The sequence below is a fragment of the Ursus maritimus genome, unplaced genomic scaffold (genome assembly GCF_017311325.1).
Source record: "Ursus maritimus isolate PB19 unplaced genomic scaffold, ASM1731132v1 scaffold_33, whole genome shotgun sequence".
NCBI classification, from domain to species: Eukaryota; Metazoa; Chordata; class Mammalia; order Carnivora; family Ursidae; genus Ursus; species Ursus maritimus.
In genome coordinates, this window is record NW_024425897.1 from 21400704 (window position 1) to 21421772 (window position 21069).

Here is a 21069-nt window from a genome sequence, read left to right on the forward strand (position 1 = left end):
CTTTCTTTCTTTCTTTCTTTCTTTCTTTCTTTCTTTCTTTCTTTCTTTCTACCTAATCCTTGGGGTGCTTCTCAATGGATCTGGATCAACACACCATCATTTGTTACATGCATGGTTGATTTAAAAAATATTTTATTTATTTATTTGAGAGACAGAGTGCCTTATAAGGGGGGGGGGGGAAGGGCCAGAGGGGGAAGGAGAGGGAGAAGCAGACTTCCCACTGAGCAGGGGCTCGCTCCCAGGACTCTGGGATCATGACCTGAGCTGAAGGCAGACACCCAATAGACTGAGCCACCCAGGTGCCCCCATGCGTGGTCGATTAAATAATGGCTTTTCTGGGGGTAAAATACATACCTGGATGTAAGATAACCTCCCAATATCTCAATAGCTAAAAGATGAGGAATCTGTAGGTTCTTCTGCCTGGAATTCTGTCCCCTCCCCCCCCACCCCCCCCACCCCCCCATCTAGTAAGCACTTCCTCTTTCTTCAGATCTAGATTCCAGCAGATCTTCCAGGTGACTTTCCCCAACCCCCCACTCTGGGCAGGTACTAAGAACAACTGGATAACGCCAGAGGTTGGTGTGACCTCTTCTAGGTTACAAAGTTGTTCATGGGAATGGGTTCCCATGATACTCCCAGCATCCCCTGGAGGCTGGCTTGGATTCAACTCATTTTCACAGATGAGGAAACCAGCTCAGAGAAGCCAGGTGACTTGCTGAAGGGTGGAGGTGAGGTTCAAGTCTGGATTTCTTTCTCAGATGCCACAAAGCCTTCCTGTCCCAGAGGTGTGGACATTTTCACCCGAGCAGCCCAGGTAAGTGTTCGTGGGGGGCCCAGGAAAGCCAGAGCCTCCTTGCTCCAGACCAAGGGGCCTGGGTCTGGTCCACAGTCCTTTCAAATGAACTGGAGCCCTCTGTCTTGCTGGTCCCTCTCCTGGAGTCTCCTGCCACCATCCACTTGGCAACTGCTCTCTGCTGGGGGGCAGAGGGATTAGTGCATGGATCCTGGGTCCTGGCCTAATCTATACTTGCTTTTCAGGACTGTTGTGTGACTCTGGCGAACAATTCTAACTCTCTGTGCCTCACCATAAAAGTACCGACCTCAGAGGGCTGAGATGAGGATCCACACACATAAAGTGCTCAACACAGTGCCTGGCATTTGGTCACCTTGGAACAAATGGAAGCCCTGGCTATTCCTTTCTGAGCTCCAGTCACACTGGCTTTCTCTTAATTCCTCAAATGCACCTTCCTACCCTGGAACCTTTGTCTGGGCAAGAGCCACTGCCAGGAACACCCTGTTCTCTCCTTTAACCTCTTTAAGATAGTTAATGCTTAATCATCTTTCACATTGCAACTCAAATGCCACTTCTTCCAGGAAGCCTGCCTTGACTAGTCCGTCATTCCTCCCATACGAGCTCTCCTAGCTGCCCGCACCTTTCCTTTACAGCACTCACTGTACTTACAATTTTCACTGATTGGCAAGTCTACCTAATTAACACCCACTGGACTGCAAACTCCACAAGGCAGGGCTGGGACTGCATCTGTTTTCGCTCCCCACTGGACCCCTTGTGGGTGAAGGAAGTCCAACACACAATCTGACCCAATAAACATCTGCTGATGGAAGAAACAGGACAGCGCCTACATGCAGGAGCCTTCAGGTCCGGCTGGAACAAGGTCGCCTCTGCGTTTTTTGCCTCTCCTGTCTGTTTGTTTAGGTGGCGGGAGGCTCTGACAATGGGCGTTTGTGCCGAGGTAAGCAGGTGCGCGGGAACGCTGCCGTCTTTCCTCTGTCAGCACTCCCCCCACGCCCCGTCATTAGGCAGGGCCTGCTCAGCGGGGTATGCCATTATGTCTCCCCGGGCTGATGTAATTATACATTGACATAATTAACCCAGCAAGCGCATTAGGCAGGCCAGCTAAAAATTCATCTATAATTATTTGTTGTGTGCATGCTAATGAGTCCATCTGCACTGCCTTTGTACAACACGGACAAATTAATTTACAAGTCTGGATTTTTTAATAAGTTCAAGGAAATGCTTCCTATTGTGTCCTGGTTTTCAGAAAGGAAGAGAAAGGCCACGAGCACTTGCCGGGGTCAGAGAAGTTAGATAAACACGGGAGGGTGCAGCTCTGAGCGGGCCATGGAGGGCTCACTCCGGTTCCAAGGAGGTGGACAAGATCCAGCTCGTGGCTTGGGAGCTGGATGGCCACGAGACCATCTAAGCCAAATGATTACATTTGGGTGATAAAGGGTATCACCCACCCCATTTCCAGGGATCAGGGATTGACGGTTCATTCCTTCACTCTGCTTGGAGGCCCTGTGGGCCACTCCTTGCTGCCTTGTGCAGTCTGCCCAGGGGGAGCTGCCCTCAGGTGGGCCCCTGGAAAGGCTGGAGGAGCAGGATTGGCTGGATCCCTGCTTAACAGAGGTTCAGTGATTCCAAGGCTCCCGTTTTTTGTTTTCGTTTGCTGGTACAGGGTAGAACATAGTGGTTAAGCTCACAGAAGCTGAAGCCCAGCTCTGGATCCAAATCCCAAGGAGCCATGAGCCTTGTCTCCCCCCTAATACAGTGGGAGAACTACAACAGTTCCTAGTTCCCAGGAATTTTTATTGGGAAGATTAAAAAAGATACCGACAGAGGCAACATGATTCAAGGGCTGCTAGTGCCAGCTCTGGCTCCAAATTGGCCAATAACTTTGGACAGTTAGTTAACTTCTCAGAGCCTTCATTTTCTCATCTGTAAAATGGGGCCATGTGTGCAGGGTGTGGTTATGACATCTGGCTGAGAACATAGAGATCTGCACGGTGCAAGGTACACAGCTGGGCTTGGTAAGTGTGATAACGCTGCTATTACGTGAGGGGAGGCAGCATGCCTGGTCTTGCGGTGATCTGGAGGCAAGCTGTCTGCTTGGTGATGCTCTGAGTCTCGGGACCGGGTATGGCCTCGTATATTCTCATCGGTCCCCAGGAGATCCAGAATCCAATAATCCTGCTTTGAACTCCACTCTGGGGCCCAAAAATTCCAGCGTGGAAAGTCATACTGGGGAGGGAACTGAAGGGTCCCCAGTGCACAGAGCGGGTTAAGTGGGGTCCCTATGACTTCCCTGAAGTCTGCCAGCGAGTTGGTGGAAGGACAGGCTCTTGGGGCTCTTCTACCCACACTTCCTTCCTGGTTCCCCTATTTGAGGGAGGAAGGGGCAGGGGTATTCAGATGATTCAGCCAAAGTCAGACTGTGACTGAATCTAACAACCAAAGCATTTTACACGAATTAGAATTCCTACAATCTTCACCACAGCACTATGAGGTAGGTACAGTTGTGTTCCCATTTTACAGATGGGGAAACTGAAGTCATTTCCCCAAGGTGAGGCCCAGTAAGGTAGCTGTTGATATTCTCCATTTTCCAGACAAGAAAATGAAGGCCCAGACAAGAGATGCCATGTACCCAAGGTCACCTAGCTCAGAAGTGGCAGAGGTGGGATTTGAACTCGGGGTGCCAGGTGATTATTTGCAGTAGGCCAAGCTGCCTTGAGTCAGGGCATGGGGATTTTTTACTATTAGGCTAGGAGCATGAGACTAACGGCTCTGTTCTTAGCCTTGCTGTCAGCTTACTGTGTGGTCTTGGACAGAGCTCCAGACTTCTCTGGGCTCTCTGCTCAAATTCCTATTACAAGTATATCAACACTGGATGTCAATCAGATAGGGGTGGGGTCCTGTCAAGGTGAGTGCTTTTGGCCCTGGGCCTATCCCTTAGAGCTGGGATGCTTGGCAGAAAGATTGCATTAGACACATTCACAGGTTAGCTCGACACAAGAGGTGTGAATGTTGTGAATTCTCAAACCACCCTCAGACAAAGGGGGAGGGGGCCAGGCTGGGAGACTGAGGGTCAATTCCCTGCTGTGACATCTCCAGAGAAAGTCGCTTAGGCTCTGTGTGTCTCAGTTTCCCCATTGGTAAAATGGGGACAGCAGACCTACTGCATATGGGCTGTGCAGGGATCCCATGAGACGCCGAGCCCTGTAATGGGGCCTGGCACCTGGCAGACTCTGCGTGAGTGTTGACCTTACACTATATTTATGACTTGTGGCAGCCGTGGAAACCTCCTGCAAGGAGTCGGTGACACAGCGGGTACTGTACTTCCGATCCTCTGTAGTGTTAGCTCGGAGGCCACACCCGGTGATGCTGGAACTGGCAACCCTTGTATCATGGACTGAACTGTGTCTCTCCAAATCTATGTATTAAAGCCCTAACCCCCTGATGCGGCCGTATTTGGAGACGGCCTCTGAGGAGGTAATTCAGGTTAAGTGAGGACATAAGGTTGGGGTTCTAATTCCATAGGACCAGTGTCCTTAACATGAAGAGGAAGATACCAGAACTCTCTCTCTGCAGAGAAAGGCCCTGTGAAGACAGCAAAGGCAGCCATCTGCAAGCCGGGAGGAGAGCTCTCACCAGAAACCAGCTCTGCTGGCACCTTGATCTTGGACTTCCAACCTCCAGAAGTGTGAGAAATGAATTTCTGTTGTTTAGGCCACCTGGTCTGTGGTACCGTCAGAGCAGCCTGAGCAGACTAGTACACCTCGTGTTGGGGCGGCCTGTCAGCCTGGCTCAGACTTTCTCGGAGCTGCACTGCCGCCTGAGGGTCTTCCCACCAAGCTTCCTTCCTCCCCTCACCCCCAGGTCAGACCAGCATTGCCATCTGAAGGCTCTCCCTGCCTCCTCCTCTCCCTCTCCTTCATTCTTCACAGGCATCTCCCCCAATAAACCTCTTGCCTATCTAATGCTGTCTTGGCATCTGTCTGCTTCCACAGGACCAAAACCAACATGTGACTATTTTTTCTCCTCTTGGACCCTCAGTTTTCCCATCTGTAAAATGGGGACCGCCATGGTGGCTCCCTTGTGGAGCTGCTGCTAGAATCCAGAGTCTAGGGAGGTGAAACTCATGGTGTGGTGCTGGCACTTTCCACTGATGAGTCTGGAGGGGGCAGAGCTCACAGGGGGACCTAGGAGTCCATGTATAGGCTTCGCTCAGCACGACTTTGTCGAGCATCTGTGGGGGGCACGGTGGTGCCGTCTGTGTAGCTGACATCCCAGTCAGGTGATATGGGGGGAGGATGGGATTTATCCTAAGGGCACTGGGAAGTGACTGTGACATGTTCTGTTTCGCTTTTTTCAAAGGCTCATCCAAGCTGCTGCGTGAAAAATGAGCTGTAGAGGGAGCCAGAGGGGAGGCTACTGGGACTGTCCTAGCAGCGATGTTGGCAGCAAGGAGGTGGCAGAAGGGGAGAGTGCCCAGATTCAAGAGGTAGACAGGAAGAACTGATGGGGTGTGGTGTCCTAGGTTGACTAGTGTTCCCCAAGATTCATGTCCATCCAGAACTTCAGAACTTGACCTTATTTAGAAACAGGGTCTTTGCAGAAGGAATCAAGTTAAGATGAGGTCAACTGGATTGGGGTTGACTAATCTAAGGACTGGTGTCCTTTTTTAAAAAATTTTTTTTTAAAGATTTATTTATTTATTTGACAGAGAGAGAGAGAGAGGGAGAGAGAGAGCACAAGCAGGGGGAGCAACAGAAGGAGAGCGAGAAGCAAGCTCCTTGCTGAGCAGGGAGCCTGATGCGGGACTCGATCCCAGGACCCTGAAATCATGATCTGAGCCGAAGGTAGACGCTTAACCAACTGAGCCACCCCAGTGCCCCTGACTGGTGTCTTTTTAAGAAGAGGAGATGGCACAGAGAGACACAGAGAGAAGTCCCTCCAAAGACGGAGGCAGAGATTCAGGTGATGCGTCTGTGAGCACAGATGGCCGGCCTCCACCAGAGGTAGGACAGGGGACTGGAACAGGTTCTCCCTTGGAGTCTCCAGAAGGAACCGACCCTGCCAACACTTTGATTTTGAACTTCTGGCCTCCAGAACGGAGAGAATAAATTTCCATGGCTTCAAACTACCTCGTTTGCAGTAATTTGGTACGGCAGCCCCAGAAAATGGATACACCATGCTCTGGAGCATGGAAGGCCAGAGTCTGCTGACAGAGCTGTGCTCTCCCCATCTGCTCCACGCCTTCCTCTCCACTTCTGGTGTTACTGGCAATCCTTGGCAGTCCTTGGCTATCACATGACCTTCTCCTCTGTGTGTCTCTCTCCTCTTCTTATGAGGTCACCAGCATACTAAATTAGGGTCCACCTGATGACCTCTTCCTAACTTGCATCTGCAAAGACTCTCCTTCTAAATAAGGGTACCAGAGGTTAGGACATTCATGGGTACGGACCCCCACATGTTTTTCTGGGGCACACAATTCCAACCATAACACATGCTAACTGACTGCATAGCAACTGTGAGAGAGGCAGGACTGAGGAGCTGCCAAGACTCCAAGTTCCATAGGAGAGAAGTCCTCGCTCAAGTCTAACCAACTTCTCTCCTGCTGCACCCATCTCACCTGGCATCCAGGGAACAAGCCCGTTGTGTAAGAGAAAGTAGCAGGTCCTTGCATTTTTATCCTCTGCAACTACTGAGGCATTGGGCTGTGGGTCGAGTAGGGTCCTTGCTCTGAAAAGTACACAGCAATGATGGTCTCTTACTTCCCCGGGTATTTTCTACCCTTTATTTCCTCTCTGCTGGTGCTCAGTGGGAATTTAGATTTTACAGTGTGTGGGAAACTCATTTCTTCCCACCTCCCCTATCTGGGAGAAATCCACGGAGCCCTGAGCTATATTGCTGGGGGCTGAGTTAGGGAGGAAAAAAATAACTAGCATCCAGACGACTGGAAGATTTGCCAAATCACACATAGGTAGAGTGCTCAGCCGTAGTGGCTGGCAAACCCAAGGGTTTCCCGCTTACTTTGTCCAACAGCATTATTCGATCCATCAGCTAAATGTCACTGGCTGCTCTTACAAACACAAATTGAAAGAGAGAGAAGTGACAACAGATCTTTAAAATGTTTGGAAGAGGTTTCTCAGAGAACCTGACAGTCACGGGGAACTGGGGGGGCTCTTGCTTTCATTCGTCAGTCTTCCCTTTCCCCTTGGGGCCCTGCTCTGGCCTTTCACATAGTAGGTGCTCAGTAAATGTGCTGAGCTTCTAAGTCTGTGGTCATTGGTTACAGCAGCAATAAGAAGCGAATACAGTCCCTGATGCAGTCATTTATTCACCAGTACATTTTTACTGAGCACCTACTATGTGCCACACACCACTACTTCAGTTGCGAATATTTTTTGAGCACCTGCTGTGTGCCAGGGAGGTTTTTGGGCCCTGGAGATAGAGCAGTGACTAAGAGGGAATTTCTGTCTTCCTGGGGTTGACACGCTAGGGAGAGAGATGAATAAAGGACAAATAAACCAATGACAGTAAGGGGATAGAGAAGAAAAAGGCAGGGTCAGGGCAGAGAGTGGCCTGACATGCGTGGTGAGGGAAATGATGCTAATGGAGGCAGGCTGGTCAGGGAAGGCTTCCTGAAGGAGGTGACATCTGAACAGAGCCTTGAAGGAGATGAGGGACCCAGAAGGGGGAGAGAGAGAATAATCTAGACACAGAAAGCACCAGGACAAACAGCCCCCACCAGACCAAGAAAGGGTGGTGGATCCTTGTGACCAGCCATGCACCCCCTGTCCCAGTTACTGTCTCAGAAATACAACTTAGCTCAACCTTCACAACAACTGACCCATTTTACAGATGGGAATGGGGGCTGAGAGAGGCTGGCCATGTCCGGGCACTTCTGGTGCCACCTTCACCTCCCTTCCGTGCAGGCTGGTCTGCGTGCTGCTGCCAAGGGTGGAAGTTGGGTTCAGAGCCGGCTCTGGCCCTTAACCACTAGTTTCTGGTCTTCATTCCCAAAACTCCAGCTACCATCAATCCTGGAGCAGGTGGGGCACCCACATCTGGGAAGCTGAAGTATGGGGTTAGATAAGACCTCCATCCAATGTCTTGAGCCAAAAGCTCAGGGAACTGACATTTCTTCATATTCCCCCCACTCACATATGCCAAATACTTTGCATATATTTACATCTCATGTAATCATCAAAACAATCAAATCTTGTGAAAGATGGTTATATCCCCATCTTCCAGATGAGAAAACTGAGGCCTAGCAAAGGGAAGCCATTTGTTCAAGGTCACCAACCTAGAACAAGGCAGAGCTGAATTTGAACCCAGTACAGCCCATATGCCAGACACTGACATACTCACTTTACAACTTATGCTGTATCCACCTGCCTCTAAAAGATTACAAAAGTGACATTTGTCCTTATGTGACTCAGTATTTTTTAACCTAAAAATATATTTTAAAGGAATATTTTGTTACATGATTGTAAATAGATAATTGGGATCCTGTATCATAAATAGAAGGTGCTTTAAACCATAAAAATAAACACAAAGGGGGGGCACCTGGCTGGCTCAGCTGGGAGAGCGTGCAGCTCTGGATCTCAGGGTGGTGAGTTCAAGCTGCATGTTGGGTGAAAACTGATGCTATTAAATTCTAGTTAGACTCTCTTGCTACCTGAGACTGGGAGCCTGGCTAAAAGGGGAGACTCACAGGTATTCACAGGTGTTTAAGATGCTCTAGCACCAGCCTGAATCTTTATCTAGAAGAAGAAAGGACGCCCAGCACCTAATGTGTTCCAAGTTTCACTGCTGTGCCAGGTACAGTGAGACTGTTCCCTGTATCAGGTGACCCCATCGGGGGAAGTGCTGGGTCCCACAAGCCCCCAACCTCCAAAGTGACCCGTGCCCCCACTCTGGTGTCTGGCAAGCCTCCTCTCCTGGTGTCAGGAGAAGTGACAAAACATCTCCTCATCTGGAGCCAGGGAGCCCAGAGTTCTGCCGGGCTCAGCACTTCCAGCGGAAGCCTTTCAGCCAAGACACGCGGCTGCCCAGAGCCGTGAGCGGGCCTCCCCCACTTCACCCCTGCGACAGACGCACAGTCGATGTATAGGTGAGGGCAGTGGCAGTGGGAATCAAAGGGTCTTGGATCCAGCCCGAATGAAAAAGCCCCGAACAGGGGCCCCAAATCAGAAATGTTTGACTACAACAAATCTTTTGGATTAATTGAGCACGCTGGCAGACACGGACGATCAAACATGAACTATCCGAGGTGGCAGGTCCTGATGGGAGTGCAGGGAGGGGGGACATTGTCAGGAAGCGGAGTGCCTTTGTCTTACAGCCATCAACCTGCTCTTTATGCATAAACTGCTTAATAAAATGACTAATTCATTTTGGTTACATTGGATCTAACCCCTTAGAGAATACTGCCAACGGATTTGTAATATTTTAATACCACACCAGGCTTTACAAAGGCCCGGTCGGAGGAGATGGGTAAAACATCGTCTATCCCATCTTCCACCACTAGCTGATGCTGTTGGTGTTTTTTCTTCAGAAAGTGTCTGTGGGGTTGGGGTAGAGGGAGCCGGGGAGCTAGGAAAAGCTGTCTCATTCCTCCCACTGTGTCCATCTGAAGGAAAGTGGCATTCAGAGCTTTTTTAGGAAAGCTGGAGCCGCGAAGGCTGTCCGAGAGGCTGTTTAGAAACACATATATGCAGAAGTATGCGTGCGCCCCTCCAAAATATCTTCGAGACAGAAGCCTTCTCCCATCTGGGCCCAGGCTCCGGGCGCCTGCATGGGTGGGAGGCTTAGGCTATTGACGGCGGCAGTGAGACTAACTCTGATCCTTTAATCTTAACTTTTTGAGAGCAGATGGGGTGTGGGGCCCTTACACACAGCCGTGAGCCATGTGTCCGCCCACCCGCTCTTCCCTCCACTGCCAGGACCGGCTGCTCCGGGCGGTCTTCTGGCTGAAGCACGGACAGAGGGGCTGGGGAAGGTCTTCCTTCTTGGCACGGGTGGTGTTGGTAATGCAACAACACCAACATAGCTGCAGGGACTGTTTACTGAGCACTTACTAGGTGCCAGACACTCAGAAGGACGTCTATACTCTGCACCATGATGACTCCTCTCCGAGGTACCAGGAGATCAGTGTGCTTTTCCAGACCGGGAAACAGGCTGAGAGGCAGAACCAGTTACTCAGGGTCACCCAGCCAGGGAGCAGCAGAAACTGGATTCAAAGCCATGTCCATTATAATACGAATCGAGTTCCCATATGTGGAGTTTCACAGAAAGTTCCAGGCAGGCAGCGACAGTGTGCTTTGCTTCACATTGTGCTCCTAGTGGTGAGGGGAGTGTCCGGTGAACAGCAGGCGCTCAATATTTAATGAATTGCATGAAGCTGCCACTCTATAGCAGGCGCCCTGCTCCATGTTCTCCACTCTCACCGAATCCACCCAAATGGCCCATAATTAGGTAAGATTATGATCCATATTTTATAAATGGGGAAACTGAGGAGCAGAAAAGTGAAGTATGATACGGGAAGCACAAGGGCAGGATGGGGACTGGCTCTGCTCTGTCGGAGGGCCCTCTAGCCTGGGGTCCTGCCAGTGCTCCTCCGTCACCACTCTGCTCCCTGAATTTGGAGCTCTGTAACTGTTTCCCGTCAACAGAAGTGCCAGGCTGTGGAGCCCTGAGCCGGGAGAACGAGGAGTTCTTGGCTGGGGGGGGGGGGCGGGGTTCACTTGTTCCTCTTCTGGGTAACACACCTGCATTTCAGCAAAGGGCTCATCCTCTAAGCCTAGAACCTCTCAACCTACTGGCAACAAAGACCCTTAGCTGTTTGTCACTCTTTTTGGAGGCCAAACGCCCAATGGTTTTGTTCCAGTCCTTTCAATTTTTAAATTGAACTTGCACGTAGGTTAGGAGCCAGGCATCAAGATTCAGGCTCTACTGCCTCTCTGCTGTGTGACCTCAGGCAAGTGACTTGATCTCTCTGAGCCTATATTTTCTCAGCTGCACAGTAGGACAGCTTATTTATCATCAAGGGGGCTGCGGGGATCATGAACTCATTTCTATAAGGGGCTGTATACATTGCCCCACACATAGGAAGCACCCCTCAAACAACCCTGCGAGGACGGCAGCTTATGCTTTAGAACCACATTCAGAACTTGCCTTCTCTGAGGCACCTCCTCTGGCTGTCTAGCCTCGGAGCCCTTTTCCTGCTGGGTGTTCTGACCGTCTGACTTTGGGTCATGTTGTCCCTGCCAGACTTCGAGTCTCTGAGGGCAGAGGAAGGCTCAGCCTTGAGTTCCCACAGGGCTCAACTCCAGCAGGTGCTCAGAATGAACTGACGAAAAGCCACAGTTGACGTGCCTGGCTTTTCTTCTGGAAGGGAACAGCCGTGCATTGAGCACCTACTGGGTACTAGCATCATGCCAGATGCTTTCATTTAATCTTCCTCCAGCCCTTGGTTACCAGGAGTAGTGAAAGATAGGCAGGTGGCCACGGCGAGGGAGTACTTCTGGCAGGGGAGAGGTGGTGTAATGCCTTCTAAAGTTAACTACCGTCTTCAGGAAAATCTGGCCTTGTTCCCTACAGGATCAAGTGAGCGAGGAATATTTGGGGAGAAAGGGAAGGAAGTGAGAGCAAACAGAAACAAGAGTTTCTCTTATACTAAAATCCTTATTTCCTGTTATTTGTGAAGGTGGCTTATCCGCTAGATGGCAGTAGAATTAGTCATTTGGGACAAAAGCAAAGCTAAATTCTTAACCTCCCTACTTCCATCAACATATTATTTCAGATGGTTCAAAGATTCATATTTTTAAAAACTAAGATCACAAAAGTACTAAAAAAAAACCCTATAACTTTCAAGCAAGAAGGGGTTTTAAAAAATATGACATGAAATCCAGAAGCCGTAAGAGCAAAGGTTTGGTAAGAATTCTTACTTTCTGCAAATATCTTTTGAATGCCTGCTATGTACGATAAACAAGAGACATTATAAACAAAAAGCAAACTAGGGGAGAAGATATGTGACATGTTTATCAGGACAAAGTTTATTATCTTTAATATACAAAGAGTGTCTACAAATCAATAAGAAAGTGATCTCTTTGATAGAAAAATGGGCTAAGATACATGAGCCAGTGATTCACAAAAGAATATGAGTGGTTCATAACATATGAAAAGATATTCAGTGTAACAAATGAATGAGTACAAAATAAATCAACAAGGAGAAAAAAAATTCTTATTCTTTCTGACCACTGATCCTGGGTTTGGGGCCAATGTGTGGCTATAGTCTATTTTCCTTCCCAAGTTTTCTTCCTTGTCCTCAGAACTACAGCATAGTACCAATAAGCTGCTCATTCCTGAGCACCCTAAATGCCCAATGCTGGAGAGGGGGTCCAGCAAATTATAGCACAGCCACACAAGAGACCATTGTGCACGATGAACCAAAGTTACTCAGGATTTTTAATTACACAGGGAAATATATATACTCATGTTGGGTAAAAGGAAGGATGATTCAAAATGGTACAAGCAGAATGAACCACTGTTTTGAAGCACATAAGGAAAAGATCAGAAAGAAAAACAGTGTTCCCACTGCTTCTCTAGTAGGGAGTTCCCTCTCCTTCTTTCTACTTTTCTGTATTTTCTGAAGTTGATGGCATGCATATGTGACTTTTACAATTGGGGAGAAAAAAAAATTAAAACACGAAACACCGTAAAGCATTTTCCTATTCCAGACTCAATAACTCTGTTGCCTAAACTGCTCACCCCATGTCCTTGAGAATTGACAGAACCTTGTGAGATCAGCAGCAAATGCTTGTGTTCCATGTAACTTACACTCTAATGTCAGCTTTGCAATGGGCTGCTGGTTATTAGACCCTGCCAAATGCTTTCACGCCTAGGAGAGTGGATCTTCATGTCAAATAGTGAGTAGCTTCTATTATTATCCCTCTGCTAAAGACAGAGAAATCAGAGCTCAGAGAAGTTCGGGCCCCTGCCTAAGGTCACACAGCTCAAACCACCAAACTCAGAGTCCTACCCCGCTGTGTTTGACTCTGCAGCTCAAGCACCTAAGCTGACCAGCCTTGCCTCCTGAAAAAAGAAGCAGGGAGAGAAATGCCTGTCAGGAGTCGCCGTCTCCTGCACTGGATTTTTAAAAACCAAAGTAAAGCAGAAAAAAACATTTTGGGGGCACTTACCTCTCTCTTCTTATCTCTTCAGCAGTCCTCCTCTGCCTGCTCTCTTACTTGCTCTCTCCTTGTTTCCTTTTTTTTCATTTTTTCTTTTCTTTCTTTCTTTCTTTCTTTCTTTCTTTCTTTCTTTCTCCCCCCCTTTTACTTTTAACTAATCACTCAGTTAACAAGTTAGCTTTGTGAAGCGCGGGTCGGTACCTAGTGACTGCGAGCGCGATAAAGAAATCAGCCTCCACCGATACAGAAGTCAGAAAGGTTTAAATCAAATCATCCTCCACAACAATGACATTAATTATGCTTTTAACACGTTTTACTGCTTTTTTTCTCACTTCACGCCACATCTGTGTGAACAATATCCAAAAGATTTACGGTTTTCTTTCGTAATTACAGACATACAGGCTGCACACTTATCAAAATACTTGCTGAGCAATCACGCCATATCGCATTCTCTGCCAAAGATTTGTGTTGGCAGCAGTCATTCAAAACAAAAATGTTGAATCAGGACTTGTGTGGCTTTGGAGGGGGGTGGAAAGTATTTCGACAAATAATTTGCCTGTCAAGAAATATAAAAACAGGAGAGTGTGCATCCTGGCAAATTTTCCAGGAGTGTTATTTTTCTGGAGGGGGTTGGAGCAGTGTGTGGGGGGGGACAGTGCGCAGGGAAGCTCCGAGCACCAAAAACACATCTGACATTTGGTTCTTGTGTCTGAGGATAAAATTTAATGAGAACAAAAATATGTCTTCCTAATTCCCCTAAGAAATCATTAAAACATTTTGTTATTCTTAAATGTCTCGAAAATGAATTAGAGCCCCTAAAGGGGCCGTTCGAACGGTATGTCTCCATCAGTTAAGGCTCCTTGTTCTCCAACTCAGTGACAGCTAGGGACGTACGTCTCCCCCGCCTCTCCATTTCTGGGGAGCAGAGCTGGGAAATCAAGACTCGTGGAGTCAGCACCAGACTTGGAACGACCCCTTTGGGGGGAGGGGCAGGAGGGCATGAGGACCTTCTGGAAAGCTCTGCACCAGTCTTGGGAACTCTCACAGTCCCTGGCTGGCACTCTGGCCCTGTGATTGTGTTAACGGCCCTATCTCCAGAAAGATGAGGTTTCACAGTGAACCCCAGAATTAATGACTCTTCTCCAAGCAGGGGCTGTTGCCTCTCCTTACCCTCAAGCACTAGACTTGCTGGTGCTCCCCTAGGTTTGCCACAAGCAATGATTATTCGAGTGATGATCTGGTCACCTCTGCCGCCAGAATGCAAGGTCCCTGAGGGCTGGGCCCAAGTCTGCATTTGCAGGCTCATGGCTAGGTTCTCAGTGTCTAGCACGTGCCAGACACACGGCAGGCACTTAATACATACTATCTGAGGAAATAAACACGTGACAGGCAGAGGACTCTAGTTGTAAGAGCACCTTTTCATTCAAATAACACTTCCCTCCATTTCTGCATCTGAGTCTTATTTCTCACTCATTTAACAGTTATTAGGTGCTCACTGTGTACCAGGTTCTGGGTCTATAAATCCAGTATGACTCAGTCCTAGGTTTAGAGAATTTCACTTCTGGGGAAGCCAGACACATACATGATGACGAGAGTAGCTTAGTCTCCAACTTATACAAGAGGAGGTTAGGGCTCAGAAAGTCAATTAATTCATCTGCAGTCACCCGGCGAGTAAGTGGTCCAGGTAGGAGTCCAACCTGAGCCTGGAATCACAAGCCTGTCTCAGTGCTGCCCCCTGGTGCTAGAGGGGAGATATATGGGGTCCACAGGAGGAGCCTTGTGTGGGGACTCCTAGGAGACATTTTTGGGGTCTACTGTGGGTCACTCTCCAATGTCATTTGTCGCTGAGCCTGTGGGACCTTAAGGATTGAAAAATGATGGTAAATAACAGGGTTTATTTTCCCAATTATTTTTTTCCAGATACCTCTGATGAGAGTAGAGACATAAGCAAAGCACCTGCCAGGAATGGGGCTTCTCAGCCACGTGCCTGGTGTGGTCCTCAGTGAGGGTGACAATGGCCGGGGCTGTAGTCATGGCTGTCTCAGCCTCATGCCCCAGGCCCATGTCCTCGTGGTGGGCATAGAGCCCCAAGGGCTGTACTGTCCAACCCCAGCCATTCTCACTGCCCAAACACCCTCCTTGAGAAGACCCACACAGCATACTGCCCTCCTGGGAGTGGGGGACCACAGGGTAGGACAAGGGCAAAGAGGATGGAGTCTGCACACGCCTCCGCAGTGGGCTGATTGGTGGCCCCCAAAGACACATCCATGTCCTAAAGCCTGGAGCCAATGAATGTGACCTTATTTGGGAAAAGGGTCTTTGGCAGATGTAATTCAGTTAAGGATCTCTGGAGAAGATCACTCTCGATTATCTGGGTGGGCCCTAAATTCAATGACTTCTCTCTATAAGAGAAAAGAGCTGGAGATCTGGGACCCAGACATAGGGAGGAGGGGGCCCTGTGAAGACAGAGGCAAAGACTGGAGTGATGTGGCCACAAGCCAAGGGACACCTGCAACCACAAGAAGCTGGAAGAGGTAAGGAAGAACCCTCCCCTAGAGTCTTCAGAGGGAGCACGGCCCTGCAGACACCTTAATTTCGGATTTCTGGCCTCCGGAACTACGAGACAATAAATATCTGTTGCTCGCAGTCCCCACTCTGTGGTAACTTGTTCCAGGAGCCCCAGGAAGTGAACACAGCCTCCCCTGTGTAGCTAAGTTGTGACACGGAGCAGCCACTCTGGACGTATTTGTTGAGGGTGCAGAGACCTGAGCCCCAAGGCTCCTGACTGTGAGACCTCAGGCATCAGACTCAACCTCTGGGCACCCCGTGAAGGGGGCTGGTCTGCCTGTTCCCTCGGGGCTGTAACATGCAGCGGGTAGAACAACGTCTATACCAGGAGAGAGCTTTTTAAACTTTGACGCACTCCCGGAGCTGGGGCAGCTTGCCTCTTCCCGTTCCTGGCCACCTCAGGTGTTCCTTGGCTTGTGGCCGCATCACTCCAGCCTGTGCCTGTCTTCACATGGCCTTCTTCCTTGTGTCTCCTGTGTCCTCTCCTCCTCTTCCAAGGACACTAGTCATTGGATTTAGGGTCCACTCTATATCCAGATGGTCTCATCTCGAGATCCTTAACTAATTACATCTGCAAAGACCCTGCTTCCAAAGAAGATCATATGCCAAGTTTCAGGGTGGACATGAATTTCGGGAGGACACTATTCAAGCCACTCTAGTTGCCCAAGACAGATGGGATGAGGGACTTTCTCACCACAAACACAAAGATCCCACAAATGACCTTGACATTGAGTAGAAATCATTTTGCCTTCTCCATGACTTGGCTTAGTTGGGATTTCATTTTCTTCTTCATAACCCCCCAGCCCCAGTTACCTGATAGCATTGATTCCTGCAGCTGTGTGGAAGGGCCTGGAAAGGATTGGGAGGCTGTCTGGGTTGTGGGAGTTGGCACAGAGGGTCCCCTCCCAGCCTCACCATTGTTAAGCAAATCACTTACACCTCTCTGGGCTCCCTTTTCTGAGTCAAGAAATGAGAAGGTGGCAGAGGATGGGCCACTTTGGAAAAGGGAAACATTTTTACAGAAGTGCATCTACATATCTTAGGCATACAGCTGAATATTCTCATACTGCTCACAGCTCTGTAATCCACACCAAAATTAAGAAACAGCATCTCTGGACCCCAGAGGCCCCTCCTGGGAACTATCGCCCCTCTAACAGAAACCACTCTCTTCACTTCTAACAGCACAGGTCAATTTTTTTTAGTTGAGGTGAAATTCTCAGAACATATAATTTACCATTTTAAAGCGAGCAGTTTGGTGGCATCTGGCACATTCATGAAGCTGCGCAATCACCACCCCCATCTAGTTCCAGAGCATTTTTATTCCCCCCCAACAGGAGACCCCACACCCATTAGAAGTCACCGCCCCCAGCACCAATCTGATATCTGTCTCTTTAGATAAGCCTATTTTGGACATTCCATGTAAGTGGAATCTTAGATTACGTGACCTTCATGTCTGGCTTCTTTCACTCAGCATCATGCTTGTGAAGGTCATCCATGCTGTAGCACGTGTCAGCACGTCACTCCTTTTTACGGCTGAATCATAATTCCATTTATCTATTCATCCATTGATGGACATTTGGGTTGTTTCCCCTTTTGGGCATTGTGAATACTGCCAACAGATTAATTTTTGCCTGTCTTCATATTTTATGTAAAGGGAGTCATATAAGTATGTGTTCTTTTGGGTTGAGGTTGGTGGTGCCATGTCAGGGAAACATCTGAGGTCTTTCCTCCAGTGCCCTCAGCTGGCAGAGAACACTGGGCACCATCTGTCCTTCGAAGCAATGGGATGGGTGTTCTGACAGGAAAGACACTTGGCTCCCCAAGAAGGTCCAGGTGGGAGATCTTGCCAGGAGCCCCCTAAAGCTCCCTGGCTAACACTGGAAGGTGATGGGGGAGGATGGAGGAACTATGTGGGGACATGCCACACGAGACTGGCTGTGGACCCTCTCACCCCTCACCAACAAACCCCACCTGTGGAGGGCTAGCCTTGACCAGGAGCCTTGGCTTGTCCCTAGATCCCACTGTGGGGAGGCCCCTGTGTAACGACCTAACGGCTGGCTCTTCCTTGTCATTAATTATTCAATTATGGAACCCAAATGTATCTTACCTGGTGCTTCAATTAATTGCTTGTAAACACTCAGGAAAGCTGCCTCGGCCTCCTGACTTCTCTTACTAAGGGCCACCACCTTTGGAAACAAGAGAGAGAGTCATGTGTAACCATGGCATCTGAGTCTCCAGGAAATATGATCACTTTCTACATGTGCAAACATGGGATGGGGGAGGAGGAGGGGACATGAAGGTCAAAAGTATGGAGCTAGAAAAGTCCAGGTTCAAATCCTGGCTCCACCTCATTCCAGCTGTGAGACTTTGCGCACATCATTGGCCCTCTCTGATCTAACTAAGGTTTCATCATCTGGAAAATGGGGGAAAAAGAGAACCCACCCCTGGGCCTCTTCTGGGGACTGAATGAAGCTGCACCTAAGTGCTTAGCACAGGGCCCGGCAGCACGCACTCAGCTATTATTACTGTTGTGGTTATGAAAGGGTCATGCTGGAGATCCAGATATGACACATGTTCTGGGGGAAAGTGGGACACATTTGGGGACTATTTCTTGCCACTGAAAATCACAGAGAAATTGTGAAAGCTCTCGTGAGACGTCAAATGGCTCAACAAATGGTTCCTGACTGATGAAAACACAAATGGCTGGATAATCCCACGGTGAAGCGCTACCTTCATGCATTTGTTCTCTCGCTCACAGACTTTTTCATTCTGCCAGTGACGTAAGATGACTTTGGGCAAGACATTTCTGGGGCTCAGCACCATCTTATTCCTCTCTGCTCCTAGGTATGAATTCTGAGCTCTGGCTTCACAGCTGCCTTGGTGCTGGCTCTTGGTAGTCAGTTCCCCTGGCATCGTCCTGGGCCTCCACAGCACATGGCTGGTGCGAGCTCCTGGTACCCGTGGGCCACCATCCCTCCATCCTCAAGAACACTCTGGGCAGAATATCTCCCTTTGCACTGGAACATCTTTATTTTCCCGGACACTGATATACCTCCCCTCTGGTGCCAACTTCTTCAATGATGAATCTACGGGGAGTATCTACTTGTCAGTCGCCCTCTTTCAGAGTTGGGCTTGTCTTACCAATCCCGGTGATGCCACTTGGGGGAGTGTCTGTTATCGAATTCCTTCTCTTGATGTGAACTCTGTGAGTGTATTGTCTGGTGCACAGAAGGTGCTCAACAAAATCTGTTGAATGAACAAATCTAAGAGGGTTGCCCCAACTCTAGGTCCTGTTTGTGACACCATTTTGGAGAAATGACAGGGGCCAATTCTGAGACGGTCCATTCATAGAAGTGGCCAACTAAGGTACAAGCCTTGGAGCCAGGCCACCTGGGTTCAAATCCCAGTTCCACAACTTACTATCTTTTGTGTCCTTGAGCAGACAGGTCACGTAAATCCCTGTGCCTCTACTTCCCCCTGTGCAAAATGGGAATAATAACATCACACCCTCCCTTGCTGGAGGATCAGATGATTTAACGCATGTAAAGCTCTTTGCAAAACTCACGGGATACATTAAGCCCCATATATGTCACCTCTTGGTCACCTCTTGGTATGACTGACCCCTTCCTTCTCACCTGTTATGGGGACAGGTTCTGTCCGGTGCTGGGTGATAAACCCCAGCTGTGCTTATCTGGTGTCCTACAAAGACCACCCGAGAAAGGCCCTGCCTCCACACATAGTAGCGGACACTGGGAAGAAGAATTTGAAAACCACAGTGGTTGCTGTAAGTCCTCCAATATGGCAGCCGCAAATCACAGGTGGCTACTGAGCACTTGAAACATGGCAAGCACAAATTGAGATGGGCTGTGAGTGCAAAATACACACAAGGTTTCAAAGACTTAGTACAAGAAAAAGAATGGACAATAGCTCATCAGCATTTTTTATATTGATTACATGTTGAAGTGATAACATCTTGAATATGCTGGGTCAAATAAAATCTTCTATTAAAATTCACTTCACCTGTTTCCTTTTACTTGTTTTTCAATGTAGGTACTACAGCCTCTAAAAGTACATCCATGGATCACATTATATTTCCGTTGGACAGCACAGCCTGAAGGTTTTACAAGGTCCACAGAGAATCTGTTTTAAATGGAGGTGGAGGGAAATGTATGGTGGACATTGAGCAAATCGTTTTAAAAAGGTCAGTTACAAAAATTCCTTAAGCTCTCTTGTTATTCTGAGAACAGTCTCTGGTCTTTTAAATTCCAGAGGGAGTGATAGTCTCTCATTCATTCAACAAACATTTCCTGAGCACCTGCTATGTGCTACGGACTTGAGCCCTGGCCTCATGGGACTCACAGTCCAGTGGGGAGACCAACATCAAAGCATATTCTCCAGGTTACTCATTAATTACAAGTGCTAAATGCTTCGAAGGAAAAATACAAGGGGGCCCTGAGAGCGTGTAAGTGGGGAGAGGCTGACCCAGTTTGGTGGGTAAAACATTAGGAATTGTCTCCTGGAGAAGGCAAAGGCAATAGCAAATATAAAGAATGTTCCAGAATCTAGGAAAGGGAAAAATCATCAAGTGCAGGTAGATTTTCGATCTTGCTGAGATGGACAAGACACAGTTCCTGTTCTGGGGACTCAGAGCTGAGTGGGAGACATAGCTACGTCCAAGAGGAACCACAACATGGGAGGAGGTGATGCAAACACTACAGTCTTTAGAGTAATGTGAGGAGGGAGCAATTAATTCAGAGTTTGGAGGGCATCCCTGATGGGCTAATAATAATAATAAATTATAATTATATATTATAATATAATAAATACTATTATTATTCAGCATTTACCACGTCCCAGATGCTCTACTATCCTTGATCATCTCTCTCCACGGACACACCAATCACTAAAGGTAGCCGTTGTAATTATCCCCATTACATAGATGAGGAAACCAAGGCTCGATGACACTGAACAACTTGCCGAAGGTCACCCAGTAAGTAAATGGCAGAGTGGGATTCATACTAGGTCTGGGGGTTCAAATTCCTGCTCTGATCCAGATGCTGGCCCCTTTCTCCTGGATTGAAATACCATCCCGGTCAGTGGGGATAGTCGCTTGGACCCCCTGTGCTGCCATCATCTATGGCTATACCGGGTCATAGGCTGCTGTGTTGCTGATCTGGAGCCCGAGAAAAGCCATGAGAAATGAAAGCAATTCATCTCCTGAGCCCTAGATGGAAAATTATCAAAGATTAGCCAGCAAAGTCTGAATGTTTCATTTTACGGTTGACTATGCTGAGCACGTGTGGTGGGTGGAATTTGGGAAAAGGCATAAGAATGTTCCATTGACTTGGGGCACCTCGGTGATTCAGTTGGTTAAGTGGCCGACTCTTGGTTTCAGTTCAGGTCATGATCTTAATGTCATGGGACTGAGCCCGTGTCCAGCTCTGCGCTCTGTGCGGAGTCTGCTTCGGATTCCCTCTCCCTCCCCCTCTCCCTCCAGCTCATGCA

General features: G+C 48.5%; 1 protein-coding gene across 1 annotated transcript in view; it reads right to left on the reverse strand.

The window, feature by feature from the left end:
• Positions 1-21069, reverse strand: part of CUX2 (cut like homeobox 2) — a 257140-nt gene that overhangs the window by 38518 nt on the left and 197553 nt on the right. Inside the window, exon 4 of the mRNA XM_040619929.1 lies at positions 17672-17750. Coding sequence (XP_040475863.1) covers positions 17672-17750 — 79 coding nt within the window. The remainder of the gene's footprint in view (positions 1-17671; positions 17751-21069) is intronic.